At 43.6% G+C, this 13,790-nt stretch overlaps 1 protein-coding gene across 1 annotated transcript in view; it reads left to right on the top strand.

Moving 5' to 3' along the window:
• Nucleotides 1-952: 952 nt before the first annotated feature.
• Nucleotides 953-13,790, top strand: part of LOC116395783 (protein O-mannosyl-transferase TMTC1-like) — a 40,376-nt gene continuing 27,538 nt past the window's right edge. Inside the window, exons 1-3 of the mRNA XM_031869904.1 lie at nucleotides 953-2,526; nucleotides 6,843-6,946; nucleotides 11,630-11,819. Of these exons, the coding sequence (XP_031725764.1) occupies nucleotides 6,855-6,946; nucleotides 11,630-11,819 (282 nt within the window). The 5' untranslated portion in view covers nucleotides 953-2,526; nucleotides 6,843-6,854. The remainder of the gene's footprint in view (nucleotides 2,527-6,842; nucleotides 6,947-11,629; nucleotides 11,820-13,790) is intronic.

Below are 13,790 nucleotides of genomic sequence, written 5' to 3'. Positions count from 1 at the left end.
TATGTATATGTATATGTGTATATATGTATATGTATATGTGTATATATATATATATGTACTAAATGCATCGCACCTCTCTAGAAACTAGTTCACTGGTAATCAGCAGGGACAAAAGCCTTGCTTTTTTGCAAACAAAATTCATTCACGTAAGTCAGGCAAATGCAGAGTCCTCAGAGTCTGATTCCTCTTTGTCATTCTGTCTCTTGGCTCCTCAATCCTCAGCAGAACAGACAGAGCAAATATAGAAAAGGGAAAGGGAGTAGAGAGCAAAGAGACTGAGATGCAGAGATGAAAAAGACTAGACAAAGTGTGAGGAAGACAGAATATGTGTAGAATTCCTGTGAGATCGCTTCCTTCCCCGTTTCTGCGATGCTTTGAAAGGTCTGCTCAAAGGAAACATCTCAAAGTTATGGGGTGTTGAGTGGATTCTCCGTGCTTTCCTTTCACTACCTGCCTGTCTGATCCCCCTCTTATTCTCTTAGGCTCCTTTAGTTTCTACCTCAGGCTAATGAACAGAGCTGTGGGGTCTGGGAGGACAGTTCATACATGACATTTTCTGAAAGGCTGGATCAACTAAAGTGTGAATGGATGGTGACTTTGAAGACTTTGTTACAAAAAGTGCAGGAATGCAGACAAATAGAAATTAAACTGGATGTTAATCAGTGACAAAAATACTGAGTGGTCACAGATAAATAATCTGAATGTCGAGGTTTCAAAGGGTCTAGGGCCTGATTTGTCAATGTAAGAGAATTGTGATGGCGTGGACTGACTTGTGAACATAAGACATTTCAAACCAGTAAGAATAATTGGTGATTTCTAATCTGATGCAGCCAAGTATTTATTAAGAATAAGTCTGTGGTTGTCAACAAATCCCATGAAAACACCAAAACCAACAATGTGTTCGTCAAAACATTCTGACTTCCTGTTTGTGGCTCTCAGCTCCAAGCCCATTGGTTCCTACTGAAGATGTAAATCTTTAAAAACACCAAGCAAATATAGTTTCGTTTTTTTTCAAAAGGCTCAGTAATTTCATAAAAGAGCTTACTGTAGTTTTTATCAAACGTTACTCAAACATTTTCATTTGTTCGGTACTATTTTCAGCAGCGGATTAATCCACATTTGGTGCTCCAGTGAGTATTTGGGGCAGCAAGACATTATACGTGGGATTGAGTCCAAATAATCTACAGTGTTCATGTTAAGGAAGGAGCATGTCACCCAGTGCAACGATGTCCCTTAGTGATGTGTTTATGGACAACTATGGAGGTCTGTGCCACAGATGAAGAAGATGGGTCAGACCTCACTTTTTAGTCAGGTACTGAGGTGAGTACCAGAAGATGGTGTTTGGTACTCACCCCATTCCTTGCTGACCACCGTGTCTCACCCACTGTCCTCCGCTTCAGCTTCCTGCACAGTACATGTTGAAGATGCACCTCCCAGTCGCTGGTTGAACCTCTGATTAGCCTTCTCCATCAACAGATGCTTTGTGTCAAATGTCTCTGTGGCCTCATACTTCTGAAGAATGGTGCACATCATTGTGTTGCCACAACAGTGGAGGTAACGCCAAGTTGGATGATCAGGAACAAAAAAATGATCGCTTTACTTTAGGGAGTCATGTTTCTAATGAAATCTTTAAATTTGTCTTGTTCTTGTCAGCATCAGCATTAGAACAGAAGCCCCTTTCACACAGATGGATGATTTCAGAAAGCACGCTGGCGTCTGGTGTAATGTACAATGCGTGCGTCAGGCAGCGACTTGCATCCGTCCATACCATCCGTGTTATATGCTGGTTAATGTCCTCTGCTCGGAGGTTAAGGAGCTCCCGCACTTCGTTGTCTCCCCAATTTGCTGTCATTCACGGTTGCTGTAGTTTAGCTGCTGACTGCTGCCTGGTGGTTGGGGCACACAAGGTGTGATATAATTAAGACGTCACACCCGTTCCGTTGTGGTGGCTGTTTCTTTTCACACAATTCAATTCAATTTATTTTATTTTTGTATAGCCCAAAATCATGAATTACATATTTGCCTCTGAGGGCTTTACAATCTGTACACATGTGACACAGGTGAGAAAGCAGAGAGACTCTGGTGAAGAAGCAGAGTTAGTAATGAGCATTAATGGGACATGAATTCATACAGAGAGAGAAGAGGAGAGAGGAGCTTAGTGCATCCTGACACAGACGCCAGCCTCGGCTCTGTGACTACCTCTGCTACCTGCTCAGTAGAGGAACAACTCTGTCCCCCTATTCTGCCTCCAAACCTTTCATACCTGTGAGGGCTTTGCTCTGGTTTACACTGTAGAAAATAGAGTTTTGTGTGTTTACAATCACAAAACTCAAAAGACAGCATGTTTGTTTAGAAAGCCCTTCTGACTGGAGGACTGCGCGAGTGTTGACTTAAGCCCACAGAAAAAGTCTGACTGATCTTCTGTATGTCTGTGTGTCCGTCAGTCACCTGTCTGGCTCCAGATTCAGGGACCTCCACCACATCTGCAGCCCCTTCATCAAGCGAGCCTGCCTCATCTCTGGCTATGTGAGTTCTTTTTCACCTTTATATTAAAAAGTACCAGACTGGTGGCTCTGCATGCAAGTCAATTGCCTACCAATTGTAAATACTTACCATTACTGTTGGCCATTTTCCAAAGTAGAACATAGATGTTAAGATCGATACATAGTGGGATATGTTCTTTCTACAGTTTTGTTTATAATTTTTGGGGAGTTGCATATTAATACAGCTGAAAATGATGACTGTTTGGAAAACAGTTGCTAAATATTACATAGAAATGTTGTGGTGGCACTCCCCTGACTACTGGTGGCACTCCACTGACTAGTGGTGGCACTCCCCTGACTACTGGTGGCACTTCTCTGACAACTATTGTCACTGGCAGCTTGTGGTACCTACTGACACCTACATATAAGCAGAGGAAGAGTGAAGATATTTTCAGACATGTATTTTTGGATTGGACATTTTATGGGTTTTCATTTTAAAACGTTTTTATATACTTTTAAATGATAATAAAACGGATGATTCATTTTCATTATTTTAGCCGATTGTTGTAAGACTATAAAAGTAATAATTTGGAAAGAGTGTATTATGGTCCCTTTTGTTTCAAAACCAACAAAATCCTTCTTAAATAAAATGAAACAAAAAAGTACAACGTGGTTACTCTCAGGATGTAAACAGAGAACGGGTGGATCAGGTGACTCAACTAAAATCCATACTATGATGATAAAACTGATTTACGGCAGCTGACAACAATAGGTGTTCTCAGGAAATGTGACTCTGCCCACTCAGCTCGGCAGCTTCTTGACGGGTGCAGAACGAGTGCCATTCGCTTGCTACTGTTGTGGCGCCTGACTGACCCCTGACTGACCCCTGACTGACGCCTGACTGATGCCTGACTGACGCATGCCACAGACTAGTCACTGCGGTGCCAGTGCCACAAGGAGGATCTCGGCCTTGCTGCAGAAAGCTCAGTGAGACCGTTGGATACGTTCAAAATAAACTACGAAATTAATGAAATAAAATAATCAATAAAATAAAAATAGAAATAGAAATGTGTATATATATATATACAGTGTGTATATATATATATATATACACATACATACATACATACATACATGCACATACACATACACATACACACATATATACACATACACACATATATATTACATACATACTGCATATATACATACACACACATACATATACAGCTGCACTGTAACCCCCACCGCAAATCAGGTCCATCCGCAAAATCTACAACCCCCAGCCACTCCCAGTAAACAACCCAAATAGCTCAACACAACCAATGCCACAAGCGGTCTTCCCAAATCCAACACAAAGTGACACCACCAATGAACACCGCAGTCCCAAAACCACTCAACTGTAGATGGCGGTTGGCTCGGCCCTAGTTTAGAGAAACGGGCAGGAGTACCAACAGGAGAGCAAAGTAACATACCGCTGTTGACAGTGTATTGCTTTGCTAATTTGGCAAGTCTTTGGCAACAGTTGGCCTAGTATGCCTGTTGAGAAACCAACTGGAGGACAGAGTATTGGAAAGTGTGAAAGATAGATGACTGGATATTCTATATGGCTTTAAAAAGTTATTTATCTTTAGTAAAGGTCATTAGGTACCCTATCTTTAAGAGTATTGAGACCCTAAACCAAGGTGATGGCTTGATCCTCATCCGTAAATAGTTGAGTCTCAAGGTTTGTTAGATATGTTAATGCAGAACGTGGAACTGGACGGTGAACTAGTAGGAGAATATGTGTTGGTGTTGGCTTTGATGGTGTTGCCATTCTCTCCCTAGGCTGGTCTTAAATGCGTTGACTGAGGAGGCACTAACTGTTCCTTGACTCAGGCTGTTCCATACTGGTGTTGTTCTACTTGAGAAAAAAGGTTTCCGTGGACCAGGCTGGTGTTGTACCTGTAGTTTCAGATCGTGACCTCTTGTATTGGTGCCGAGGGATTTTTTGAACATACTATTGCCACATACTTCACAACTTCTGTCAGATTGTACGCTGTCAATTCCTGTCAGTATTGGACCATGTCGGAGTTTGGACCATGTCGGCTCGTTTACGTCGAAATTCCAGCGTTTGCAAGTTGAGGCTGGCAAGTCTTTCTGGGTATGAGAAATTTGAGAGGCCGTGCACTAGTCTAGTTGCGCGTCTCTGAACTTGTTCCAGGGCGTCTTTGTCCCGCTTGAGTTTGGGCAACCAGACAACTGAGGCGTACTCGAGGTGAGGACGTACCAAGGATTTATACAGGTGGAGAAATGATGTTTGATCCAAGGACTTAAACATGTGTTTGATTGCTCCTAACACTCGGTTGGCCTTGGATACCTGGGTTTGGATGTGCCTGGAGAATGAGAGGTTGCGGTCGATAATTACACCCAAGTCTTTCTCTTCTTGTGTGATTTGAAGCTGGTGGGTTGTGCCATCATTGTTCCTCATTGTGTATGTGCGTTGCGGGTTAGTGTTCCCGAGGTGCATTGTTTTGCATTTATCTGGGTGAAATAATATGCACATTGTTTGGGCCCAAGATTGGAGATGGTCCAAGTCACACTGAAGACTGGAGTGCTGCGTGTCATGTAGCTGTGATATGACTTCAAAGATCTTAGTGTCGTCGGCAAACATCAGGACAAAGTTGTTGAGGAAATCCGGTATATCAGCCACAAATAGTACAAACAGCAAAGGGCCAAGTACTGAGCCTTGAGGTACCCCGCTGTTGACGCTTGCAAAATCAGAGAATTGTCCATTTACCACTACTCGTTGTCTGCGATTGGTAAGAAAGTTACGGATCCATTGAAGTATGTTGTCTTGGATGCCAAAGGTTGAAAGTTGAAGGAGAAGTCTCTTGTGTGGAACCGTATCAAAGGCCTTAGCGTAGTCTAGGAAGAGAATATCGACTGGAAGCTTGTGACTAAGGGCTTCAGTCCAGATGTCGATTGCTTCCAGTAGATTAGTAACTGTTGATCTGCCGGACGTGAAGCCGTGCTGTTGCTTGCATAGAAGGTCGTTAGATTTCAGGTGCTCCCTGATGTCTTCAGCAATCAGTCTTTCCATGAGTTTGCACACTACTGACGCAAGTGAAACGGGCCTGTAGTTTGCTGGGTCAGACTTGTCACCTTTTTTGAAGACGGGGGTTATTGTTGCTGTTTTCCACTGTACGGGTACCTCGCCGCTGGCTAGGCTTGTATTGAACAGGCTACACAAAGGTGAAACAAGGATATCAGCCATTTCCTTAAGTAATCGGTTGTGGATCTGGTCAGGCCTCGGGGATTTGTCTGTTCTGATGGATCTGAGCTTTTTGAGTATCCTGTCCTCTGTAATCGAAATCCGCAGGTCTTAGGTCAGCAGCTTTGCTGTGAATGTTGGCATGGTGGTGGTATCCTCTCTGGTGAAAATACCTGAGTATTGGTCGTTTAGAATATTGGCTTTGCTCTTGTCGTCGCTGTTGTAGGTTCCATCCTTGTTCTTCAGATCCGCGATATTTGGTCTAATTGTTCTGCGACTGTTTACATAGTTCCAGAAGGCTTTGCTGTTGGTGCGTGAGTCTTTTGCCAGCTTGTGCTCAATATCCCGTCTAGCCTTTCTTGCCGCATGAGTCGCCTCGTTCCTTGCTGTGATGTATGTCTGGTAGTCCTGGCCGTCTTTGGTATTTAGGTATCGTATCCAGGTGTGGTATTTTCTCTTTACCTTTTGTAGAGCCTGTTTGTTCAACCACAGTGGTTTTTTCTTCCTTGTCGTGTCCAGGTTGGTCGCCTTCAGGGGGATACACTTCACCATGGCATCATGGATGGTTTGTTCCAGTATGTTGGCAATTTCCTGGGTGCTTTTCCCCATTAGCTTGTCTTCCCAGTTGATGTCAAGCATGAACTTGGATATAATTACCAGACTAGGGTTTCTGTCTGAGGAAAGGGAGAGTAGATAAAGGATTTTTCCGCCGTACTGAACTTTCAAATTAAAGCTTGGGTCAGTAATACGCTTTAAAAACATGTTTTGTTATTTTTGTTGAAATTGTCTTTACATCCTGACAACAAACAACTCAAATGCTCTGACAAACAATAAAAAGCACGTATCTGTGGCTGTCTGTAATAAGCCCATCCAATCATTTTATTAGACCTGGATCAAATCATTGACTGGCTACCTGCCTGTGCACTGATTGCTCATCACTGGAGTCTTCCACAAGCTGCTATCTTGAAAGCTGTAAGTACTAACGGTAGCCATGTTTGTCGTTCAGGCACAGGACTGAAATGTAAGGGCAAGGGCTTTACACCCTGTAAACAGGAAACTAATGGTGAATTGTAACTGTACTCACATGTTGCCCCTCCCTCCTCCAGGTGGTGATCATCATGTCACTCAGGCTGTGGCTGATGGGAGGATCCATGCCCCTCTTCTCTGAACAGGACAACCCCGCCTCCTTCTCACCACACCTGACTACCAGGTCAGTGACACACAAGCACGCAGACACAAAAACAACGCAACAGACGAAAAGAAAGCTGATGTTTTTATTTTTTTAATTTTTTCTTCAGATAACATTTGTTTCAATGTGAAAATAACAGAATGTGTCAATTCACATTCATCTATTTGTGAGTCATAAATATACAATGGCACTTTGACGTCAGCCTTGTAGTGTATTTGGCTTTCAGGAGTCTAAAACCACTAAGAATTGTATAATACAATGATACAGTTACTATCACTATTAGTATGTATTTTGATTAAATGACAAAGCATAGATCTGAGAAACGTTTTTTCTCTATCATTATAATCAATAACAATATCCAACAAATGGCACAAGATAGGTGCTGGAACGTATTGTGTTAATTGATTAGTCAGTTGACAGAAATGAACCAGGATTTCATTAAATACTTTCTTTTAGTAATGAACACAATTAAATGACAAACATTTTAGGTGTCAGCTTTTCCTAATCCAATCAGGAGAGACTTCATTTACAGTGAAACATCATTTAGTTACATGTGCATAATAACATGAATAGTGAGTCTTTGGAGATGAGACTCCATCCTGGTGTTGTATACTAAATGAATATTCCCCAGTATATTAAATATGAAATGACCATGTTGCAAGTGTGTAACACCACTTACCAAAATACAATGAATAGGAATTTTGCAGAAGCTATGAAGAACAGAATTGAGCAGAATATAGCAAATATGAAGCAAATGCAGGCCAATGAAAATGTAGTTTTAGCATACGACAAATAGGCAAGCATCTATCGGAACATGATGAATATGAATCAGTTACCCGAATGCAATGAATTTGAGAAATAAAAAAAAACACATAAAACCAATGAATATGTTGTATCAGAACTGAGCCGTGATATGAAAATTGCTGGCAAGATCTGAATGATTTGATACGGCCCGGATTACATGAATTGAATGCAGAGTTTGCTATGAACAGGACATCAGAATCAGAACTGTTTATTGCTGTTTATAGTACGTCACACATACAAGGAATTTAACGAGGTGAATGGTGCATAACAATAAACACAGTGCAATAATATGAGACATAATAATAAAGTATGTTAAACAAACAAATAATAGTAAAGTGGCAAGTTTATTTTAATAAAAAAAGATGTGCAAGGGTGTGTAACAGTAGGAAATTGTCCTGGGGATGACAAAGTCAGTGAGGGTCCCAGGCTTTACTTATGAGCCCGACTGCTGACGGGAAGAAACTGTTGATGTGGCGTGAGGTCTTGGTCCTGATGGACCGCAGCCTCCTGCCAGATGGAAGGGACTCGAACAGTTTGTGTCCAGGCTGAGAGGGGTCGGCTACAATCTTTCTTGCTCGCTTCAGGGTTCTTGAAGCGAACAAGTCCTGGAGGGACGGCAGATTGCAGCCAATCACCCTCTCAGCAAAGCGAATGATGCACTGCAGTCTAGGGTTAACCCTAACATGGGTTCATAAAATGGTTAACCCTAACAGCATATCATTTAGTCAGTTAATAGCAGAGCGTCAGAGAAAAATAGTTTGTCTCTCCCTCGGCCACCTGGGAAATTTATAGCGGATTCCCATATCGCTGTCCTTCCTGCTTCACCTTCATCTTTGTCTCTCATTATTTCTGCTCCCTGATGTCTGGCTGAGCCTCCAGTATTCCCTCACCGACAGAAGGAAAGCAGCTCAATTGCCAAAAGCAAATCCACAGGAGGCAGCAAGCGGTCATTAGGGGCTTGAACCCTAATAACTTAGTTTGGCAACAAGGAGAAACGACTGAAATGTATTGCTTGGTTTGATTCCAGAGCTATAGACAATAGCTCAGGTTAGCCTCACCAGACAGGTAGAGCGGGTCGTCCCTCAATCAGAAGCTCCACCAGTCACTTAACCCCAAATTGCTCTCGAAGGCTGTGCAATCAGTGAATTGGTGTGAATTATTAGATGGTCCTGATGGGCAGGTGGCACCTTGCCTGGTAGCCCTGTCATCAGTGTGTGAATGGGTGAATGATGACGTGTAGTGTTAAAGAGCTTTGAGCGGTCAGAAGACTAGAAAAGAGAAATACAAGTACAGTCCATTTACCATGAACAGTCACTTTTATGATCCATTGTACCTCTACTAGTAGTTGTGTATGATCAGTGTTTATTTTCCGTACGTTTTATTTGATTCATGTGTTACATTTACCAAAATCTTTGATGTATTCGATTTATGTTTGTTTTCATTAATAATACAACTTTCTATAGAGGCACAGTTTGTCCCTTAGATGGGAGTATCAGTAGGAGTTATCCAGCTCTGCTCTGATTGGTCCAGTTTGAGAGCAGATTGACTCTCTATGATGCCGATTACAACCACTTTAGTGATAAATGTGTTTGTGCTAAATAGTCCTATTGCTTGTTGTGCTTTGAGATGTCTAGTTGACAATGCATGGCAGAAGTGCCTGTGAGTTTGAAACGTTTCTCTGTTGAATTGGATTTGCTCTTTAGTCTGACTTTTGCCTTCAGTTTGATTTTGATCCAGCACCTGCCGACGTGTTCTGGCTATGCTCTCGTCTTATGCTTATTCTGGTTCCGATGTTGGTTTCATCTCTAAATACATAAGTTGAACAGAACATGTCTACATGTATCAGACCAGAAACCCTCATTGCATTTCTGCACTTTATCCTACAACCTTCAGTTTCCAGTTGTCAGTTGTTTAGTTGTGAATAAAATCAGTCATGTTTTAAGATCATTTTGGGCTTTTATTAGAGAGCCAGGTGAGGGAGAGGTTAAGACATGCAGCAACGGGCTCATCCTTGGCCTCGACTCAAACAAGACGAAAATGTTTCTGCTTTCAATTGAATTGAATTGAATTGAATTACTTTGTGTACTCATTTGACATTAGTATTCACACTCATTGTATTGCTGCAGGCATGTGTTTGTGAGAAGGCTGCTGCCACCTGAAGCCTGGATCCGCTTCCCATCAGATGAGGCTCAGAAGAGCAGAACACTCAGGCGCCACCAGACAAATGACTCATTTTGTCCTGCTCCTTCATCCCTCACTCCCGTTCATGTGTTTGTAGGTGTGTGATCATTTGTGGTTCAAAGGGTATTGCAAGATCTGGAAAAGAGAATTGAATTCATGGCCTTTGATGGCAGGTGGAGTACATTCTGCTGCATGCTAAACGGCCTGTCAGCAACTCCTTGGGGGGGGTGTGTGTGTGTGTGTGTGTGTGTGTGTGTGTGTGAGAGAGAGAGAGAGCGCGCGCGTAAGACAAGTCTTTGTATGCCTATTGACACTAGCCTCTGTTTATACCCATCTCTCTCTCCAACAGTAACTGGCAAATGGACTGTACTTGTATAGCACTTTTCTGCTCTTCCGACTACTCAACATCCACTGATGGCAGGGGCTACCATGCAAGGTGCCACCTGCCATCACAACTATTTACCATTCATACCCATTTATGCACCGATGGCACAGGTCTTGCCCAACATCGACCTGGACTAGACACAGTCTAGTCCAGGTCGATGTTGGGCCACATGGGGCTGGTATGTAAATTGCAGAGGGTCCAGTGAGAATTTCATTTGCGGTTGGAGGTGGGCCAAGACCAGCCTTTCCAGCACCTTCATCACATGCGATGTGAGGGCAACTGGTCGGTAATCATTGAGGCCAGATGGTGTCGTCTTCTTAGGTACAGGAACCAGGCACGATGTCTTCCACAGCACCGGGACTTCCTCCTGCTTCAGGCTCAGGTTGTAGAGGTGTTGCAGGACATCAGACAGCTGGATGGCGCAGGTCTTCAGGACCCTGGGGCTGATGCCATCAGGTCCTTCAGCCTTGCCTTGCTGGAGTCTCTCCAGCTGTCTTCTCACCTGGCCAGTCGTCACAGAGAGGGGGGAGGGAGGGTGGTCATGGTGTCAGTGGTGGAAGAGCCCTTTGATGTTGAGGGCTCTTTGTCCATGCAGCTCAACAGGGGGGACAGAGGGTTCGTTTTTCAATTCAATTCAATTTATTTTGTACAGCCCAAAATCACAAATTTGTCTCAGAGGGCTTTACAATCTGTACAGCGTTTGTGTGTGTGTGTCTGTGTGTGTCTCTGTGTGTGTGTGTGTGTGTCTCTGTGTGTGTGTCTGTGTGTCTGTGTGCCTGCCTGCTGTTGGGCTTACTGAAGTAACCCACGTTGCTCGTGCTCTCTCTCTCTTTCTGACCCTTACTCATTCCACCTCCTTCCTCGGACCAGCTGCCACTCTGTCCGACCCCCGGCTGTCTTAACCACAGCAGATAGCTGCCGCCCTGTGGACAGATAGCTACTCTAGACAGCGATGCAGGTCTTGAACCTACTGAGAGACAGAAAGACAGAAAAAGACAACTACAGTAAAGCAAACAAGTTTAAGGCAAATTGATCTGCAACATGACAAGGTTGTACCATTAGATACGCACAGGGGATTGGGCTCTAAATGTCAGGTTAGAGAATGACTTCATATCAATATTCAACTTTGGGCATCCTCCTGTTGGTTTGTTTCTGTAAACTTTAGTATTGAGATAAACAGAATGATTAAAATGATTGATTGAGACTCTCGTTAGGTTTGATTATTGACCACTGTGTGATTCAACTTTTGTCTCTCTTCTTTCGTCCCTCTATCTGCCTCACATCCATCTTCTCTCTTTCTCCACATCCTCCATATCTCCATCCCCTCACCTCAGGATTTTGACCTATTCTTACCTGCTGTCTTTCAACGCCTGGCTGCTGCTGGCCCCCGTCGTTCTGTGTTACGACTGGCAGGTGGGCAGCATTCCCCTGGTGGAGTCGTTGGGTGACATGCGCCTCGTGGCTACCGCGCTGCTGGCCGTAGTGATGGTTGCTCTCTGCCTGCGCTGCGTCTTCTCACTGCAGGTAACAGTAACAAGTCATAAGTAGCTGGAAAGGGCCTAAGACTGCAATTCCAATGAACTCTGTTGCTTCCTGATGCCCTCTGCCCTCATCGCATCATGTAACTGTATCATTAGAAGAGTGGGAAGAGCTGTAAGAGCTGGGAAAAGCCTAATGTAATAATGTTCACATAAAAACCCAATGGTTACATCATTAAAGAGTGGCAGTTAAAAACTTAGCATTTTCCATTAAATCTCAAGCAATGCATCTATACATTCATTGCAAATGCCCTAAAAGCAGACATCATAGCACACAGAGTAGAATCAGTATCAATGTTGAGCCTCTCATTTTATTTGAAGTGGGGTAGATTGTTTCACTCCAATTATCTACCTCCCACACCTAAGTCCCCCCAACAAGTAAGATACCCCAACAGCTTCTGAACAAAATGCCATGAGATTAGACGTTCAGATAGATATTCAATGGCTAATGGTGCGTCATAAAGGCAGGGTCAATTCATTGTTTGTACCATAAGGTTTACACACACGCATGTATACACATAGTTTGGTCCGGTCTCTACTGATAGTGTTTGGGGCGTTTGGCGTTTGACACGAATTTCAACATAATCAACAATTTGGTCCATGACAGTGGTTCTCGACAAGTAAGGGCTACCTGCTAACTATATTCATGGTCCCCAGTCCTTATTGTTTTAATGTTCTACTAACCTCTCCTCAAGCAACACCATCAGGACAACATTTCCACTTATACATAATACATAACAAAAGCTAACCAGTGCCATGAAAATTGGAAATTCTGATTTCATCATAAGGATAAGGATGTTTATTGTCATCGTACGAATATACAACGAAATTGAGTTGGCGACTCATTAGTACAGCAGCAACAGTTAAAAAGTGTATAAAAACATTAAGACAAGATGATTTAAAAACAAGACATTAAATAAATATATACAGGATAAAACAAGATAAAGCACAGGCATCAATGGCTCCAAAGTGAAAAATTTGCTTGGTTACAGTGTCGTGCTATTGACTATGTTTGTTTCAGCACTGTCCGGTGTGAGCTGGGTGGGGTGGTGGGTGGCGGTGGGGGGGTGATGGAGGAAACCGCTCTGGGGAAGAAGCTGTTCCTCAGCCTGTTAGTCCGGGTTTTGATGGTCCTGTATCTCCTTCCTGATGGTAGTGGAATAAACAGAGTGACCCGGGTGTGTGGTGTCTGTGCAGATGTTTCTGGCCTTCTTCTGGAGGCGGCCAGCATACACAGTGTCCAGGTCAGGCAGGGTAACTCCCACAATCCTCTGTGCTGTTCTAACCACACGGGCCAGGTCCCTCCTGTTCTCTGCTGTGCAGCTGGCATACCACACAGTAAAGCACTGACACAGGATGCTTTCGATCACGCTTCTGTAGAAGTTAACCAGAAGTACAGGGGGCAGGCCAGCTTGTTTGAGCATCCTCAGAAAGAAGAGCCTCTGCTGGGCTTTCTTCACCAGGTGTGATGTGTTCAGGGACCAAGTGAGGTCTTTAGTGATGTAGAGCCCCAGGAATTTGATGCTGTCCACCCTCTCCACCTCCTCCCCACTTTGTGTCTCGTTGTTGTTGGAGATGAGTCCCACCACAGTGGTGTCGTCAGCAAACTTCACTATTGTGTTGGAGGAATATGTGGCGGAACAGTCCTGGGTGAAGAGGGTGAAGAGGGCCGGGCTGAGCACAGAGCCCTGCGGTGCACCAGTCATCATGTCAGTGGCGCTGAAGCAACAACCCCACATCAACTCAGTCACTTTAATAATCATTTATAAATGGCTCTGCCTCCTGGGCTGCCTCGTCCCGTTATCCCTTCACTGTGCTTACTAGGAGACATCTCAACAATAAGTCTGAGCAAAACAAACTGCCCATTACTCCTCGTAGCCCTAACTATCGCCAAGAACATGATCCTCATGAACTGGAAATCAAGGAATAACACACACATCACACACTGGAGAAACTT

Source organism: Anarrhichthys ocellatus, unplaced genomic scaffold (genome assembly GCF_004355925.1).
Source record: "Anarrhichthys ocellatus isolate YVR2014 unplaced genomic scaffold, GSC_Weel_1.0 scaffold49, whole genome shotgun sequence".
NCBI lineage: Eukaryota > Metazoa > Chordata > Actinopteri > Perciformes > Anarhichadidae > Anarrhichthys > Anarrhichthys ocellatus.
Note: the sequence above shows the minus strand (reverse complement) of the source record. Positions and strands in the feature narration are given on the sequence as shown.